The sequence below is a fragment of the Gobio gobio genome (assembly GCF_949357685.1).
Source record: "Gobio gobio genome assembly, chromosome: 11".
Classification (NCBI taxonomy): Eukaryota; Metazoa; Chordata; class Actinopteri; order Cypriniformes; family Gobionidae; genus Gobio; species Gobio gobio.
Window position 1 is genome coordinate 37,812,635 of NC_137104.1, and position 19,913 is coordinate 37,832,547.

The 19,913-nt window shown below is 36.7% G+C and overlaps 1 protein-coding gene across 1 annotated transcript in view; it reads left to right on the top strand.

The window, feature by feature from the left end:
- Positions 1–2,838: 2,838 nt before the first annotated feature.
- LOC307133462 (fibrocystin-L-like) overlaps positions 2,839–19,913 on the top strand; it is a gene marked incomplete at its 5' end in the record, with an annotated part of 66,234 nt that continues 49,159 nt past the window's right edge. The window contains 28 exons of the mRNA XM_079828546.1: positions 2,839–2,905; positions 3,053–3,130; positions 3,220–3,364; positions 5,741–5,849; positions 5,946–6,003; positions 6,108–6,201; positions 6,309–6,362; positions 6,446–6,519; positions 6,605–6,647; positions 6,741–6,811; positions 6,930–7,040; positions 7,565–7,654; positions 8,202–8,467; positions 8,644–8,735; positions 8,884–9,043; positions 9,198–9,333; positions 9,497–9,640; positions 10,525–10,679; positions 10,822–10,932; positions 11,130–11,282; positions 11,390–11,511; positions 11,674–11,837; positions 11,928–12,094; positions 12,669–12,804; positions 13,024–13,178; positions 15,797–15,919; positions 16,465–16,570; positions 16,668–16,775. Of these exons, the coding sequence (XP_079684672.1) occupies positions 2,839–2,905; positions 3,053–3,130; positions 3,220–3,364; positions 5,741–5,849; positions 5,946–6,003; positions 6,108–6,201; positions 6,309–6,362; positions 6,446–6,519; positions 6,605–6,647; positions 6,741–6,811; positions 6,930–7,040; positions 7,565–7,654; positions 8,202–8,467; positions 8,644–8,735; positions 8,884–9,043; positions 9,198–9,333; positions 9,497–9,640; positions 10,525–10,679; positions 10,822–10,932; positions 11,130–11,282; positions 11,390–11,511; positions 11,674–11,837; positions 11,928–12,094; positions 12,669–12,804; positions 13,024–13,178; positions 15,797–15,919; positions 16,465–16,570; positions 16,668–16,775 (3,292 nt within the window). The remainder of the gene's footprint in view (positions 2,906–3,052; positions 3,131–3,219; positions 3,365–5,740; positions 5,850–5,945; positions 6,004–6,107; positions 6,202–6,308; positions 6,363–6,445; positions 6,520–6,604; positions 6,648–6,740; positions 6,812–6,929; positions 7,041–7,564; positions 7,655–8,201; positions 8,468–8,643; positions 8,736–8,883; positions 9,044–9,197; positions 9,334–9,496; positions 9,641–10,524; positions 10,680–10,821; positions 10,933–11,129; positions 11,283–11,389; positions 11,512–11,673; positions 11,838–11,927; positions 12,095–12,668; positions 12,805–13,023; positions 13,179–15,796; positions 15,920–16,464; positions 16,571–16,667; positions 16,776–19,913) is intronic.

Sequence of the window (19,913 nt, forward strand, 5' to 3'; positions counted from 1 at the left end):
CTGTGCTCCACACGTGAGAACATCTGACACTGTTGCCATGTCACACGTTATCTCAACCAAGACCATGATTTCTTTTGTCTGGTAACTGACTGTTCCCTTTCGAAGGGAACACGCACTGCGTCCACAGGCGTGACGGGTGTCTGAAGCTACTATTGAATCCCGGCAATCCTACTGACCGGTGACAGTCATCAATGTGCGACCCGGAAGTATATAAGGGCGCCTTGCAAACATAACATTCATCTTTTTGTCTTCACGGACAGTTCTGTCTGTAAGCGCTAAATAAAAAAGGTAATATGAAATGCACTAAGAAGTCTGAACGCTTTCAGAGGTGTGCAGACTCGTGCCCAAGGTTCTTGTCGCCAGGTGACACACACAAATATTCTGTCTTGAGGAAGAGCATGCACAGGCAGTTGTCAAGGGAGCTGCCTGTGCAAATTGTGAGCGTTTTTCTTTGAAAATGCTCCGCTCTCGTCTGGCCCCCTTCTCAAGGGAAGAGGGTTCAGCGTCTGGACCTCGTGGTTCGGGTCCCGCTCGTGCTGAGGCAGAGTGGCAACGCACGTCATGGGGTTCCCAGATGGAACTCGCCGATCGCGTTGTGAGGGGTGTAAACCTCTTAGACGATTTGGCGGCTGGTGAGGGTGAGCTGCTGGTGGATGTGGATGATCTTCCTCCTAGCCCAGCAGCGAGTGCTCTTCCGGACGAGCAGGAGATGGCTGACGAGGGTGGTGATAGTAATCAGGGAGATCCTGAATCCTCTCAGCCACCCTGCCCCGTGTTTGCTGAGCTGTTGGGTGTTATGGAACACAGCTTCCGTGACGATTGGTCAACGGAATTGGGCTTTCCGGCCATAAACCAGCAGCTCAGGTGTCCTTCCATTCCTTCCCGATCTACATCCAGAGAACGAGGGGGCATGGAAGAACCCATATCCACTGTATCCACCGACATCAGCGGGCTAGTTTAGTTGATGTTGAGGGGATAGGAGAACATGGGTATGTGTTGTTGTCGCCCATTGACGAGATGTTTGCGAACTATCTGGTTGCTGGGCAGTCATCGACACTGAGAGCTCCAACCCTGCCATCTGAACCGATTAAAACAACTTCACGTTTGAATGGCAGAGCATACACGGGAACGGGTCCCCCCTGCTGGGGGATCTCGACCAGGGGGCGGGGCTGTCCCCTGAGGCGGTTGCTGAGCTGCACCGGACCACAGATCTGGCTCTCCGGGCCACCAAACAAACTGCTGCCGACATCGGGGAGAAAGAGAAGGGCTTGGTTACTGACGGTTTTGCAGTCCCTCTGTCTGGATGCCTTACCTAGAGGCAAGTGTCCAGAGGCTCTGTTTCTGAACAGACAGGGTTGGCAGACTGAAGTGTCCATCCAAGGGTCGGGCCTCCCTGGTGGCATTCGCTAAATATGTTCCCGAGTAGTGATTGGCTGGGGCTCCCTCGGGTTCTCTAGCCACATTCGCTTAAATGTGAATTTCTGTTGAAGTGGTTGGTTCCAGGCCTTTGAGCGGCCTGGGTAGGACTTCATGTAGTGTATGAAGGTTTCTGCTTGAGGCTTATAGCTTGGGCTATAACTGTAGGGAATGCTGTCACTGACAGCCCAGTGTGAGCTGAGGGAGAGTGGTTCGGGCATTTCATTTGAATTTGCTTGTTCTGACACTGCCGGTGGGCATGCACTCCCCTTAGCATGGCGGCGCGGGTATTTCGTTCCCCAAAGCGTTGTAGGATGCAGTGCGAGTTCCCTTCAAAAGGGAACTTCTCAGGTTACGTATGTAACCTATGTTCCCTGAGAACAGGGCACTGCATCTCTCTGCCATGCCTCGGAGCCTGCCTACCAAACAGTCCCTTCAGACGATAAGGTGAATGTCATGTTTTCAAGGCGCCCTTATATACTTCCGGGTCGCACATTGATGATGCAATGGGCTGTCGCCGGTCAATAGGATTGCTGTGATTCCTTTGTATTCCTCTCTTTGATCATGCCATACATCTAAACTAAAATAATTGCTGTGATTCATTTTCTGAATTTTATTTTATTAAATAAAAAATATTATATTCATTTTATTTTCAGGTTTAGTCACAATTTTAATAATATAAAAGTAATGTTGACAGTACAATGATAAGCGCGTTTTAAATAAGCATTGTTATCTGTGAAGTATGTTTGGTGTTTGTCAAGGTACACTGGAAAAGAAGAAATGTCTTTGTAGAGCGACAGCAATGTTCATGATCACCTGAGACACAAAGAGAGTGAGAGAGAGAGAGAGAGAGAGACACACCTGTGGGCAGGTAGTATAAAAAGAGTGAGCTCTTCTTAACAACTTAGCCACTGGTGTTTGGGTTTCCCAAGAGTGCTTTAACAGGTATGTGAGTCTTAATTATGATATATATATATATATATATATATATATATATATATATATATATATATATATATATATATATATATATATATATATATATATATATATATATATATATATTACAAATGGTGTTTTACAAATCTGTCTTTATCTTTAATTATAATTATACAATGTTATTATTAATATTCTGTCAAATCTATATTGAATATAATATGCTATAGCCTTAATACTGTCTGTTCAGCGCAAGACAAACAAGACATAGGCTTATTGTTTTAATAAATTAATAAATAATGTAATAATTAATTAATAATGTTTTGTAAATTAATTAATATTGTTACAATTTTTTTATGTTAAAATATATTTTATAATAGAAATACAAAAGACATGTGTAAACAAAAATGGTATGTAAATATTGTTTGTGCAGAAGGGATACAGTAACTGCAGGCAGCTTTGTTTTGAAGCGCACACTCTATCAGGATGAAGCACGTGCCATGGGAGCTTCACCTACCGCTCATTGTGTGTATTTTAATGTGGAGTTCCGCAGGTACACACTGGCTTTATCTTCCACTTTTATTGTATACCTCAGTCATTCTGAAAGTTTTGCGAAATTATTTTCATCCTTAAAGCGTTACACAGTCATACTTTAAAATGAATATATTTTAGTGACTATAGCCATTCTCTTTCCTGACAGGAGCGCAACGTGTCAACAAAGTGACCCCAAAATACGGAAGCCTCAATGGCGGCACGAGACTGACCATAGAGGGACAAGGTATTAAAAAAGAAATCAATATTGTTTTAAATGAATCCCAGCATTCTGATTTAGCACATGTTGGTATTACGGTTTAAAATCTCTCTCAGGTTTTGCTCAAGCCAATCAGTTCAATCTCAATGCCAATGACCCAAACTTTGGCAACCGTGTGTCGCTGGTGTCCCGCACCAGATCTATCCCTTGTGATGTCGAAAAAGACTCCACTCACTCCAATCAGATCATGTGTTACACAAGGTAAGCAATGAATCAGATAGTCTCCTTTTATCTTGATTGTAGTAATTGCACAGTATTAAGTGCTCCTCCTAATACGTGCAGTGGTGTTCTGAAATGAGGAAGAAAATTCCTCAGTAATATATAGCTACACACCTACCTGAAAACCAAATACAATTCTATTTTATATTTTTACATTAACTATGTAATTAATGTTCTATTCATTAAAATCTCTCATCAAGTTAGTGTTTTTACGTATTTTTTACATTTATTCCAAAATGATAACTAAAGACACAATATATTTTATTTGTGAACTGATGTTCAGCTGTTCTTTTTATAATCAACTTTATATTTCAAGACATTTTCACCCTTATGTTGTTCCAAACCTACATGTATGGGACTTGTTTTCTTTTTTGGAATGCAAACACATTTTTTTTTTAGGAATACCCAATCAATAAAATTAAAGTCCATTAGACTTATGTGCTATTCTGAGTCTTCTAAATTCATACAAGCTAATAGCTATGTATGAGAAACAGACCAAAATGAATATACTTTAAATCTTCCTCGCTCTTGTAGCTCCCAAATATTTTTCTTGCAATTTGAAAATGTGAATATTAAAAATGAGTGCTGTCAAAATTAATGCGTTAATAACGCATTAACGCAAATCCATTTTAACGGCACTCATTTTATTAACGCGCATTTAACTTCTATTTTTCTGTTTCATCGATGTGCCTAGCCCTTAGTTGGAGAAATTGAGAACAGTCATTGACGTAAAGGATGTAGCAGCAAACAGAAATGGGGAAAGAAAAGGGTTAACATTAATATTACTATTCTTAAAACAAGTGCAGTTATAGCCTACATAAGTTACCATTTTTTTCGGTAGTCCAAGTCCCAGCGTGATGCGCGAATACACTGCAAGCTCACTCTCACTCATATTCGAGGTAAATCATTAAAGGGATAGTTCACCCAAAAATGAAAACTCTGTCATCATTTACTCACCCTCAAGTTGTTTCAAACCTGTATGAGTTTCTTTGTTCTGCTGAACACAAAAGAAGATATTTTGAAGAATGTTTGTAACCAAGCAGATAGAGCAACCATTGACTACCATGGGGGGAAAATACAATGGTAGTCAATGGTTGCTCTATCTGCTTGGTTACAAACATTCTTCAAAATATCTTCTTTTGTGCTCAGCAGAACAAAGAAACTTCTACAGTTTGAAACAATTTGAGTAAATGATGAGAGAATTTTCATTTTTGGGTGAACTATCCCTTTAACACCATCACCACTTACAGTACATGTGTTTTATTGAAGTAATTACAATCGGCTAAAACGAATGTGCAGTTACTTTTCTGAACAAGAGCTCTCCCGAGTCCGTGTTTCTCTGTTCACGTGAATTGCGGAACAGTTCGAGTGCAACCGAACTCAGAGCACCTTGTAACGCTTTGTGTCCGGATGAAAAAATTAGGTATAGCTCACTTAACTGGAGTTAATGCAAACACTGAGGCGATTGACATTAAACAGCTCGCACTTTATTTCCAGCAAAACTCTCACAAGAGTGCGTCACAAACTCCATTCCGTCCACAGCTTTACTAAATAAAACAAAATAACTAAATGTGAGCAACAGAAAACAGAAAATAATCTGCACACATGGGAGTGCTCGAGGCGCAGTGCGCATACATACACACTAAATGCAGGCAGTTCAACAGGGAGCGCGCAGCTCTTAAAGGGGCCACACTATATTCCTTCTCATTACATCCTCCTCCAGGTATGGTCTGGTACCCTGGTGCGCTCCCAGGGCCGCGTGACATACGAACTGTGCCCCATTCTGAACTAAACTGCCAGTGTGAAAACTCCCTTTATTTCTATTTTTAAAATGAGAGAAATCACTGCATCTTCTGAATTTTTAGTTCTTTGAAAAACATCTATGACCTTTGATACATGTCTAGTCTTCATGCTCTGTTAAGTATGGTTTCACTAATAATAAACATACATTTGCATAATTGCATAATTGTCCATACCCATGTTGATTACAGTATTAAAATGTATTAATTTAAGGTACATTCAGAACTGATAAAAATGTGTGATTAATCGCAAGTTAACTCATGACAATCATGCGGTTAATCACGATTAAATATTTTAATCTATTGACAGGCCTATTAAAAAATGTTCATGAACTTTGTTTTGATGTCATTTTAAATTATTCTAATATTTTATGTATTATAACAAATCCCATTGCATTTGATTGTATAACATGTTTATTATAGCAGACTTTAGTCTGTCATATTTGTGCATAAAGGAAGATAAGCAAAATGTTTTTCTTTGAAATGGCTGTACAGCATAATGTTATGAAAAATGTTGATGACTTATGTTTCTCAAAGAAAGTTTTGTATTTATATTCAGAGCTCTGCCGGAAGATGACTATGAGGTGCGGGTCAGCGTGGATGGTGTGCCAATTCCTTCCAGTAACATTTGTTATGGATATCAGTGGTATTACTGGTGTGTGTTCTATGTAAGTGAGATGAACTTCATTGTGCTGCTTATTAATACTTATAATCAAATCTTCTAAAAAACAATATATTTATAAACACATGACCTGCTTTCACAGAGCCGATCATACTATACACCGAGCATTCAAAGGATCAGTCCACTCTCAGGTCCCCCTGGTGAGCTTTGTTAGTTTTTGTCATTACTCTGTGCTGCTTTGGTTTATAAAAAAAATATACCTTTCAATAAGAAATAAATAATATTAAAACTGAATGAACTCTAGGGACTGTGGTGACACTGCGGGGAAGAATCTATACTGATGTGTACGGAAGCAACACGGACAAAAGCTCCAATGGCATGGAAGTGAGATTTTTAAGGTCAGGAAGTATTTAATACACAATGGAAAAAATGTAACTTTATGAATGTTAAATATATTCTGTGTCTTGACATAAGGAACTGTTTTTAATGAGTTTTCTTTGAACAGAGCGTACATGGGAGGCATGCCTTGTGAAATTCTAAAACCCAATTCAGATGAAAAGTAAGTATATCTCAGGTAAGTTACTAACAAATATAAACATTAAATGTGAATGCACCCTCCATAAATACGCATTCATTTTTCAGGTATGGCCTCTCTTTGGATTATGAGACCAGTCAATGGGGATCTATGAGCTGTAAAATGACTGGAACGTATGTTGGTGAGGAAACATTATTAAAGCGTTCAAGAACTATTCATTCATTATAGATTTTTGTCAAATTAAATGTCATTGCCTTGGTTTTCAGGTCATCACAACCTCAGTTACATTCTCGACAGTCAATTTGGGAGGTCAGAGAAGTTTGATTTTACTTTTTTAAACTTTAAAGTCTCTGCATGTTGTTGACAAAAAAGTAGACAAAACGCATATGTTCTTTTTTTTAGGAGTTTGCCAGACCTTGGGGTTTTCAGCATCTCAGCACTGAACAAGCTTGCCATGTTCCAGACATATGCAGGTGTGGATACCATTTATTCTTCTTAAATAATACAACATGGAATTGCCTTGTTCAAAATTAAAAAAAACGTTTTGCATCCGATAAAAATAAATAAAAAACATGACCTGGTCTCTTTCAGAGGTGACAGGAGTTTCTCCCTCTGAGGGCAGCATATTGGGCGGCACATTACTGACCATTCAGGGACATTACTTTGATCAGACTGACCAGCCGGCCATGGTGCTAGTAGGAGGTAACCTTCTAAAAATATAAATTAAATATATAATTTGCTATGTGATAAACATTAATATATAATATATAATAAAATTAACTATTGTGACTAATTATAATTACCAACATGATCATATAAATTATTTAAAGGGATAGTTCTCTCAAAAATGAAAATTCTGTCATCATTTACTCACCCTCAAGTTGTTCCAAACCTGTATGAGTTTATTTGTTCTGCTGAACACAAAAGAATATATTTTGAAGAATGTTTGTTACCAAGCAGATAGAGCAACCATTGACTACCATAGTAGGGAAAAAAACTATGGGAGTCAATGGTTGCTCTATCTGCTTTGTTACAAATATTCTTCAAAATATATTCTTTAATATATTTTATATATTTTAATATATTTTAATAACTCATACAGGTTTGGAACAACTTGAGGGTGAGTAAATGATGACAGAATTTTCATTTTTGTGTGAACTATCCCTTTAAAAATTATTTAAATATATTTTTCAAATGGATTGTTTTATTAAAATTTTTTCCCTTAGGTCGTGAGTGTCAGATTCAGAGCGTATCAAATGAGAGGATTGTCTGCATAACACCTGGTTATGAAAGAACCAATATGACAGTGTTTCCTGGTGAGAACCTTATCATAAATGAGATCTTTTATGGTGACGTAATAGTTTGGTAACAATCTTTTCATAGACATTGTTGGCACGACACGTGAGAACATCTGACACTGTTGCCATGTCACACATTATCTCAACCAAGACCATGATTTCTTTTGTCTGGTAACTGACTGGTTTCCAACAGAACATTGTATATCAGAAGCCATCACATAATTGATGGCAAGAAAACTGAAATTTTAAAAATTCCTTTGTATTCCTCTCTTTGATCATGCCATAAATCTAAACTTATTTTATTTAATTATTATTATTATTATTTTTTTTTATTTATTTTTTTTTTTATTTACAGAATATTCTTTCCTGATTAATAATGGTAAAAATGTTAAATAGCCACAACTGAGAAATATTCACTAAAAATAAATGCAAAGTAAAAATAAATGCAAACATGCTCAGGTCTCTCCTACTATTTATGAAATTAATTACACATGCAAAATGTACATTCCTATAAACAGTACTGTCTTGATTGTATTGAGTGATAATTAAATGCTCATGTTTGTAGGTGGCAGAGGTTTTAAAATGGAGATGTGGAAGAACTCTTCTCCGTACCTTCTGGAGGACGTCCTGAAGTATAATTCCAGCAGGCCTGGATATTCCGTCCAGTGGGTGGATTCGCTGTCCTATGTGTGGCCCAATGAGATTGAAAACTTTGTGGCAAGATTGAGTGGTTTCTTTGTTCCAACGGAGACCGACAACTACTATTTCCGAATCAAAGCAGATGACCGATGCCAGCTATATTTCAGCAAGACTGGTCTTCCCAAGGATAAGGTATCTGAATGACAAATAAAATCATAATTTCAGTAGTTATCAATATAAGAAATTATCCCATTCACTGCACTTTTTAAGCATAGATCTGAACTTAAATCGTTGTAATTTATGAATGCTTTGGAATACAAGCATATTTACATTTTTAATTTAAACTTAATCATTTTGTTTTATTTCAGGTTAAGATTGCATCACAGACTTACTATACAACCAGTTTCTTCACCTATAGCACTCAGAGATCAGACGTCATGCGCTTAGAGAGGGGAAAACCGTAAGTGAAGGTTTTCAAGTAGTAGATAATGTTCAAAAAGTCATAATGTTTACTCTCTATTAGTCTTTTTGTCGTTATTATTGTTATCATTGTCTATATTGACTACAATATGGTCAATATATATGAAACCTCTCTCAATGTGCTACAGGTACTACATTGAGATACTAGTGCAGGAGTATGGAACAGTAGCATCAGTGGATGTGGCCTTTTTCAAAGAGATCAGCCCTTTCACGGCCCAGCAGACAACAGAAGCTGTAAATGAGAAACAGCAGATTAACGCAAACTATAATGTACTACCTGAAAAACAGGTAAGTGAGCTCACAGGAGAAAGTTCAAAGATTATCTAGATAAGATAAGATAAGATAAGATAAGATAGCACCTGCAAAAACTGAACAAGTCTCAGATATGAGCTCCTCTACCTGCTATTTACATTTTTGTTTCAAACTATTCGTTGTTATTTAGGTGATTCGTTTCATGGGATGGATGCCAATAACTCCCATCAGTGAGGTGCAGACTCTGAGAATCAGCAGTAATTGTTTTTCTCTGAGCAACTGTGAAAACACAAACTACTTCCTGACACACGGAGGTCTTATAACAGGTGCATTAGTTCACACAGCACTGTGAATGTGTGTTTGATGAAGCTATAATATCAAATTTTCATGTGCTTCTAATTTTTGCATTCACCCTTCTGCACTACCTCTAGAGACATCTTTTTGTTTGCATGTTTGTAATGTTTACCGGAGTTGCTTTGCATATTGTAGGGCCGATCTCAGTTAGTGCATCAGCGATGGAGTTGCAGAACGCTCTGAATGATTTGTGGACAATTCAACCAGACAGCGTTACAGTCACAAAGGAAGAATTGGACAATGAGTCACTGTACAATGTGACATTCAACTCTAACAGAGGTGAACTTAAAAATTATCTTTTTAAAATCAGTATTCTTTGACTGATTTCTTTGTCATCTGGCTTGTGCTACATTGTGTTACATGAGATATATACTTTGACAGAATTTCATGTGAACAATTACCCATCTACACTAAATTTCACAATTTTTTTAAAAAATTTTTTATGAAAATAATTTATAAATGCTACAGTTAAAACTTAATGTTAATTGGCCAACTATGTGTCACTCTTTATTTAGTCACCTCTATATTTTGATAAATTAAATTTAACTGGACAGTAATGTATGTACATGTTAATACTGTAATATATATGCTTTATTGAAAGTAAAAAGTACCAAATTATGATATATTTTATGGTGAAATATATAGCATGGTGACACTATATTTTCAATGTGCACTTTTATGGTAAAATAATGTTAAAATAACATGTTTGATAGTAACCAATACAGTAACACTTTAAACTTAAAGCCTTTATATATAAAATGCATTAATTATGCCTTGTAATGCAGTGTATAATACATTGTATGATTTAATGAATAATTGTAACCACAATGCATTATAATACTTCATTTTTACACCTTTAGAAATTGTAATGCGTTAAAATACATGACAAGCGATTTTGGTTACAATTTATGAAAATATATAAGGCATCATAATATACCTTCATAATGGATTATACATAAAGGCTTTAAGTAAAGTGTTACCACATTATATATTTTTCATATATATTTCAGTTATGTTGTTTCTTATTAAAATTCGTATTATTATTTATCAGTTATGTACATTAGGGTGTTTTTTTGCTGCCTTTATGTTGCTTGTAAAGTATTCCAGTACATTTAAGAGTAATTTGGTATTTTTTTTTATTTTTAATTTTTTAATTATCTCAGGTGACTTTGAGGATCTTGACTACTTGATCATGGACTCAGACACGAACATCACAGTTAATGAGAAAGTGAAAGGCCAGGCCAGCATGGAGACGTTCACACTGCTGTGGGGTGGAGTTCCATCCATCCCTCTGCCTTTCAATGCTTCTGAAACCGAGGTTTTTGTTTGTTTTATATTTCTTAATATATACCATAGAATAAAATAACAGTACTGTGTACAAACATTTTGAATGCTCTCTTGAAATATTAATTTTCTACATGACGGGTTACACCTCTGTTTTTTCTTTATTTTTATTAAAGGTGCGTTCAGCACTGGACATGATGATCACCGCTAAATGTCCAGCAGAGATTCCGACCACGGAGAACACTCGTGTGAAATTTTTCAGAGATTATGAAACCAGCGCCACAGGGGTAAGCAAGGCTGCAAAAGCAAATGATCGAGTATGTTCTGCATGCAGAGGACATGCCTACTGTACCTATTTCAAATCAAGTCAAGTTAGCCTTGCAAATAATGTGTGACATTAGTTCTAGCGTTATAGACATCAGTTATTTTTTTTGAAAACATCCCCTTTTTGTCCAGCTTGTAGAGCTTTCTCCTTGTCATACAGTTTTCAGGTGGTATGAGAGGGGTCCGGGTCACTGATTCAGAGGCTTTCTGTGGCCGCTGGTCTCTGAAGAATCCAGAGATTCTCTTCAATGCCAATGACATTTCAGCATCCGGAGCGATCTACAGCCAAATACTGCTAGAAACATACAACACTGTAAGCTCCACTAAACACCTCAGTGATCCTTACTAATGGATTTTTCTCAGTATGGAAATTAACTTTTCAAATATGAAAATATATAGTATATCTATATTTTTTTGTAGCTCTGCCTGGCCTACAAAGGGCGTCTGGTGAATGAACTGGGAATATTGTTCAGTTACCTGGCTGCGAATACTTACCGGGAAGTGAACATACGTATCTCTGTGCAATTTGACTCAACAGATAAGTAAGTTTAATCTACTGAACATAAAAAGTAACCTGAAGAGCAAAACGTACACGGACCGGACCGACCTCTTTCCTTAGAGGATTTGTCTTTATTCATATAAAAATAAATCCAATAACAAAGTCATTTTTGTTGTGAGTATAATATTGATGTTGTCATTCTCAGGTGGAACTACAAGTGTGTGGATCTCCTGAGCTCCATACAGACAGACCACATAGGCACCAGCTACAAACTTATTCAGTTCAGTGTGTATGGAGTGGCCGCTAACTCTGTTTACTTCATAGACAATGTTCACATTGGACGTGCAACGAATGCTTTGGATCCTAATGGTGAATAGGAATACGTTTTAAATAAGTTTTACATTTTATTTTAAAGTGGTCTTTTTAAATTCAATGTTCTATTTTCTCTCTCCACATCAGTTATAATCCACAGAAGAAGACCACCTGCTCAAGCCAGTTCAGGACTTTTCTTTTCAAACATAACTGTGAGCAAACAAGCAACTGCTTCACAAGTCAGCTATGAGATCACCGCGACACCTTACAACTGTGGCTTTGGTGTCCCACTGTTTGAAATAGGCTTTCTGAAGGTAAGTTACAGTTAAAATGGAACTCATTCTACAATGAAGTGCTTGAAGTGCTGGATCTTTCTGATTTCTCTTATATCTCAGGAGATAACAGAATATTTGCTTGTCATAAGATCTGTCTTTGACATTTGAGTTATTGCTATATATGTGAATCGTTTCCTGCAGATTGTGTGCACATAATTGCACAGTTAACGGGTTAGTTCCCCCTAAAATAAACATTCTGTCATCAATTACTCAACCTCATGTTGTTTCAAACCCATAAGACTTTTGCTCATCTTCAGAACAGAAATAAAGATATTTTTAAGGAAATCTGATATATTTCTGCCCCTTCACTTAAAGTCTATTCACCCAAAATTCTAATGCTTCAAAACATTCATAAAGAGATCATAAAACTAATCCATATGAATCAAATGTTTTCATTTGTGTTCTAAAGATGAACAAAAGTCTTATGGGTTTGGAACAACATGAGGGTGAGTTATTGATGACAATTTTTATTTTTGGGCAAATTATCTCTTTAAGTGATCCATGTTAACCTTCCATATTCTCAATCTTCAGATTTCATTTTTTTGTCCAACAGAAGATGATAAACAGCACAGGAGACCTACTGATTCAAAGCCAAGGGAATGCCACTGTCACTATTATGCACCCTCAGAAGGCCAGCCCCCCTCTTACAGGAACCTTTGACGTTGAGTTCTTAGCCCGGCGTGTTGAAGGTAAGCATGTTGGCTGTGGGTTTATCGGTTACTTTGTTGTGTAGCTGCTGGAAGTAACTGAATCATTTAGTACATGAAATTTCCTGTTGCACTGCAGATTCTTGATTTCGAACACTGTTTATTTATTAGAATAGCAAACTAGACTTCTTTCTACATAAACCACAATCTCCCTAGAGGTCATCAGGTTTTTCATGTGGCACATGCGTTATGTGTTCCCAGGCCTGGCGGTAGACATCAGCGCTGCGGACCTGCAGTACGCCCTGCAGGGGATCCCAGAGCTCGGCCAACTGCAGGTGCAGAGATCTGGAGACTGTAGAGGCTACAGCTGGAACATACAGTGGCTCACCATCCCTGGAAATCAGCCTCTGTTAAAGGCAAGAAAGAGTTCAGAGTGCTATTACAATAAACTGAGGTGGAGTTTGCAAGACGGCAGGGGAACCGCTCATGAGCAAATGCTAATGGGAATTTAATAAAAAAATTAAAAAATTAGTTAAAAAAAATAAGTAAAGTCACCTTTATTTATACAGTGCTTTATACAATTCAACAGCTTTACTCTGATAAACAGGGTAAAAAATGGTGCAAACAGAATAAAAAGAGACAATAGTGTTATTATTTAGCTCAAGTCAGTTAATAATATTGATGTTGCAAAATTAGTTCATTTTGGAAAAAGTTAAATCAGCTATAAATGTGCGTAATTTTTAAAATAAAATGGGACAATGCACTTATTGTGTACAAACATGTTTTTACATTTTATCTACATTTTAAAAATTACCTGCATGTGATTAAATCTGTAATTAATTTCTGCAGTTACATTTATAATTACACTGTTGACACTTCTCTTACACCTAACCCTACCCTTAAACTTACCCTTACCACCACACCTGTCCCTAACTTTACCCGTATGCCACCTCAATATTAGTAAAAGTGTTTTGCAATACAATATGAACACAATAAGTACATTGTACTTATTTTTTGTATGTAAGTACATAGTATTTAAAGCCACCTATTATAAAGTGTGACCATAAAATGTATTCAGTTGATATAAGTAAATATATAACACAACTTTATTTTTCCAAGTCAACATGGAAAGCTGTGTGCAACCCATTTTACTTGTGAAGTGAAAAGGTGAAAAAGACATTTCAGTCAATCATTTTATTTCTAAAGCACGTTTAAAAACAACACAAGTTCACCAGTGCTTTACAGACCCAACATTACAAAACATAAACACATACACTCCATAAAGCAAAACAAAGCATTAAACAAACATAGATTCAACATAGATTTTAAACACTCAAAGGAGTCACAGGATTTAATATGTAGAGGCTATTCCAAAGAAATGGTGCTGGCTGCCACTGCAAAGGCGCAATCTCTCTTAGTTTTTAACCAAGATTTTGGAACATTTAAAAGAAGACTTTGAGATGATCTTAGGGGTCTAGCAGCACAATGCTGCTGTAATAACTAGAGATTCACTATATTGCCAAAAGTTTTGGGACGTCTGCCTTTACATGCACATGAACTTTAATGACATCCCATTCTTAATCCATAGGGTTTAATATGCAGTTGGCCCACCCTTTGTGGCTATAACAGCTTCAACTCTTCTGGGAAGGCTTTCCACAAGGTTTAGGAGTGTGTTAATGGGAATTACTGACCATTCTTTTAAAGCGCATTTCTGAGGTAAGGCACTGATATTGGCCTGGCTCGCAATCTCCTCTCTAATTCAACCCAAAGGTGTTCTATTGGGTTGAGGTCAGGACTCTGTGCAGACCAGTCAAGTTCATCCACACCAAACTCGCTCATCCATGTCTTTATGGACCTTGCTTTGTGCACTGGTGTGCAGTCATGTTGGAACAGGAAGGGGCCATTCCCAAACTGTTCCCACAAAATTGGGAGCATGAAATTGTCCAAAATGTCTTGGTATGCTGAAGCATTACGAGTTCCTTTCACTTGACTTAAGGGGCCAAGCCCAAACCCTGAAAAACTACCCCTCACCATAATCCCCCCTTCACCAAACCTTACACTTGCAGCACAATGCAGTCAGGCAAGTACCGTTCTCCTGGCAACCATCAAACCCAGACTTATCCATTGGATTGCCAGGCAGAGAAGCGTGATTCGTCACTCCAGAGAACACGTCTCCACTGCTCTAGAGTCGAGTGATGGCGTGCTTTACACCACTGCATCTGACGCTTTGCATTGCACTTGGTGATGTAAGGCTTGGATACAGCTGCTCGGCCATGAAGCTCTCTACGCACTGCTCTTGAGCTAATCTGAAGGCCACACAAAGTTTGGCAACTTATGCACACTGTGTGCGCCTCAGCATGCGCTGACCCCGCTCTGTGGCTGAGTTGCTGTTGTTCCCAATTGCTTCCCAATTGCTTCCACTTTGGAATATTTAGTAGTGAGGAAATTTCACGAATGGACTTAGAACACAGCTAGCAACCATTACAGTACCACGCTTGAATTCACTGAGCTCCTGGGAGTGACCCATTCTTTCACAAATGTGTTTAGAAGCAGTCTGCATGCCCAGGTGCTTGATTGGAAAACCTGAATTCAATGATTTGGAGGGGTGTCCCAATACTTTTTTCAATATACTGTATATAAAGGGGTAAGCCTATGTAAGCCTTTTAAATGGAATAAGCCATTTAAAGGAAAAAATAAAGTAGGGCCAAACTTTATCCAGTGGGAACAAAAATATTAAGCAATTTTCAAAGTTGATAATAATAAGAAATTATTCCTGAGTACCAAATTAGCATATTAAAATGGTTTCTGAAGGATCAAATTATTCTGAACTTGAGTAATAACTGCTTAAAATGAATTGCTGATTTTACAGTATTTTGATCAAATACTGCAGCCCTGGTGAGCATAAGAGGCTTTTTTCAAAAACATCTAAAATCTTACAGACCCGAAATTCTTAATCGGTAGTGCATATCTTCATTGACTCAAACTTTTAATTTTATATCTGGCTGAATGAAATTTTTTTGATAATGTTAACCAGATCAATGCTTCCAATGTGGTCGGCGTGAACCCTTCATTGACATTATGGAAGATCGAGCAAGGAGGCCTCTTCAAGCAGAGAATTATGGGAGACTTTCTGCGCGTGCCTACAAATAAACCACAGGTGCATTTCTTACTCACTGCAATAATGTTTTTCCAACACGTGGAAATATACATGTTTTATATATGCAGCTTTTTTTTAAAGGTTCTTCCTCATGTTACCTGATGCCGTGTAGTGTGAAGATTTTAATATTGCTACATAGTGGGTCAGTTAAAGGATCTGTCCGGTTGTGTTACTTTGTTTGAATATCCACTGTTCTGGGGATTTTACATGTTGAGAGGATTGGCTGAACTTAAGAATTAAAGGTTTATTTGTATTATTACTAAAGGTCAGGTGTGCATTCCTTAATATTTTATTCTAGAAGTTCTCAAGAATGCATTACATACAAGTTAATTGGTAAAAGGGGTAAATATTAATATTATTTTTATATAAATGTAAATGTTTAGATTTATGATTTTTCATTTTCTATTTTTATTAATGCGTTAATCAAATACCTTAATGTAAATATAAACTTAAAGACCACTGTAATATCTGTTTACTGAAGCAAAACCAGTTGAGAAACACAGGTTAAGGATGTCTAATGACAAAAATCTATCTTATCTTTTAAGGTGGAGGTTTTCATCAACGGTATTCCATCAAGGTGCTCAGGGGACTGTGGTTTCACCTGGAGTGAGTCAAAGACCCCAACAGTGACTGGGATCTCGCCTACAGAAGGTAGAGTAAATGATCAAGTCTCACATAAAAGCTGTCATCTCCATTCATGCATGGTGGTTTTTAGTGGTTTATATTACTAATATAACTTGTCTTTCAGGATCCAGTGGTCTGGGAACAGTTCTTACCATAACTGGATCTGGTTTTGATGGTGGAAACGTCACTGTAAAGATTGGAGACGTGGAATGCTCTGTTCTACAGCTTACCAGTAAGTCAAAACCCAGTAATGTCAGAAAAAAAATTTTTTGCACGCACACACTCAAAGTGTGCTCACAGAAAAAAAAAACCTGTTGGAGTGGTGAAGTCATGCAGTCCTGTGTGGGATTTTTAACGGCGGATAATTGCAGTATATCAGGCAGGAAATATAAACTTTCGCCCAACATTCATCTGTAACATTTACAGTATATACAGTTATGTTCTGTTTTGGCTATGTTCCACAGCTGTTATTATGCTCAATTATCTCATTAGCTCTTTTGTTTGCTCTGTGTATTTAAGCCATCAGTTTGAGTTAGTTCCCTGTCCGGCATTGTCTTTGTTAACACGAGTTTGCTACTTAAGCTCCTTTTTTTTTTTAAGTGTTTGGTAAATTTTGATTATTCCTGATCCATTTCCTGAGCAACCCATGACACTATCGACCTCAAATATGGCTTATCATTTGAAACGTATTAGTAGTAGCAACTTCACTTGGCAGCTCGCTCTAACATTAACCTAAATAAATGTTATTAAAAAGTGTTTGTGCAGAGTGTGAAAGCTAAAGAATTAGCGCACTTAATGAATGACATGGAGGCAGCAGCATTATCACTTAAGTAATTAAATTAATATAAACGTGCGATTAGTCGACTAATGGCTTAAATGGACGACTACTAGTCGTCTAGACAAATCTTTAGTCGGGGAAAGCTCTAATAAAACCTGTCTCAGCAAGTATTTTGTAAACACAGTTGGTTATGTCTTCCCTCCAAAATGACCCCATGATTTACTCACCCTCAAGCCATTCTAGGTGTATATGACTTTCTGCTTTCTGACGAATACATCCAGAGTTGTATTAAAACATGTCCTGGCTAATCCATGCATTATAACGGCAGTGAATGGCAGCCCAAAATTTTAAGCCCAATAGAGTGTATACATCCATTATAAAAGTAATCCACAAGACTCCGGGAGGTTAATATGCTTATGCAGCATTGAGCTTAGCTTTTGAAAGGGAACAGGACTAATGCTGCCATCATGTGCTATCGGAATCAACGTAAATACGGGAAAAATATAGGTAAAAATGTATAGGTAAAAATGCACATGAACGCCCTCTGATGTTGTGTTTACCACTGGAAAGTTTGGAAATAATTTTGATACCCAAATTCCCGAGATGGGCATGCCATAAACTTTTAAACATGGTGGAGGGGAGAACTACTGTGGCTACTTTATGTATTAATCTCGCTATTAACCAATGTCTTTGCTGACATTGATGATGATGAGCTTTGTAGTAGTCAAGAGCATGACAAGGAAGATAGAGAACTAAATTAAACTTTAATAGTAATCCACAGCAGGAAGCAGGTGTGCGTGATGGTATAGTGTGTGCAGGTGCGAGCCAGGAGGGATGCCTGGGAAACACATTGCTGCTGTGACTGGAGATCGTGACAGCAATGAGCAAAAATAACTTTAGATAAACAAATACAATTTTTTTTTTCTGTAATCCCGAAGCAGCTGAAAGGTTTGTTTGAACTGCATCCTCTAAAGTGCAGGCGTGAATTTGCATTTCCTTCATCCTGAGGCTTATTTAATTAACTTTTGGTGTGAAAAGGCCTTTACATTTGCCAAAAATAGATTTTTTTTTGTTTTAAAAAACAAGCAAGCAATCCCAGCCCAGGTGAGAAAAATAACACAAAAGTAACACATTACTTTCCATAAAAAGTAACTAAGCAATGCAATTAGTTACTTTTTTTAGGGAGTAACACAATATTGTAAGACATTACTTTTAAAAATAACGGTAACACTTTATAATAACTACACGCTATGAAGCATTAGTTAAGCATTAGTAAATAGTTCATAATTTATAAAGCATTAATAGACATTAATAGGCAGTTTATAAATACAGCTATAAATGCTTTATTCTTGATTTATAAGTATATCTATAATGTGTTTAATAATTGTATTTTCATACTTTATAAATGATCAATTTAACATATCTAAATTAAGTATTACAGTATTTACAAACCAGTTATTTAGGAGTTGTCAGTGGTTCATCAGATCACTTAGAAAGTTTAAGTAAAGGATTAATAAACTATTTAAATGTACATTTATACATCTTATTATTTAGATATATAGTAATAGTTACTTGTGTGTTAATAAATACTTTATAAACATGTATTTCCACAGTTATTCATGATTAATTCAGGTAGTTATAAAACATTTAGTTGTGGGTGAGGACTATTTATGCCTCGTAAAGCTTTTACAAAGTATATATTTAAAGGCTCAGTTATCTTCTGCACTGCTGTTCTCTAATATTTTAAAGTTAGTACTGTTTTGACACTACAAAATATTTTATTATATTATTATTGTTTTATCTACATTGTATTTGTTGTATTTTGGCACTCCTGTAATCCAGTGTAATCAACTGGTGTATTTTTATTCAGCAATGTTTACACTTTACATCAATGCATTTTTATATCAGATTGCAGAGGCTTAGTTTCATTTGATTGCAGTTATGTTTTCTGGCGGTCTATAGGAATATTATTTATAAATATTTATATGTGCTATATTCCTCTGTGTTGTGTTTGTTTCCTTTTTCTGTTCAGAAGAGAACTGAGCCTTTAAATCTCCTCTGTAAAAGCTTTAAGAGGCATAAATAGTTAAATGACAAATAGTAAATGTTTTATAACTACCTGAATTAATCATGAACTCACAGGAGGAATACATTTTAATATAGCGGTTATTAACACAATGAGTAACTATTACTATATGTCTAAATAATAAGATGAATAAATGTACATTTAAATAGTTTATGAATCCTTTACCTTTACCTAAATAACTGGTTTGTAAATAATGTAATAATTTAGAAATTATAAATTGATCTTTTAACTTTCGCTGCAGCAGCAGTGTTTATTCCTGCTTTGTAAACGCATTTAATTTCATGATAATTTTCTTCAGAAGAGAAGTGAATTGCACCGTCTCTCTTGCGAGAAGTGAATCAAACGGACACTATCTGTTTGCCGCATGTGTCACACTTTCAGGTGCATGTGCTTCAGAGTTAATCGCAAACTCTGGATTAAACCATAGAGAATGTTTATACCAAGCTTTGAGAGACCGTTGAACTTGATCTCAACCAGGTTGGATTTATCTGGATTTGTCAACTCTA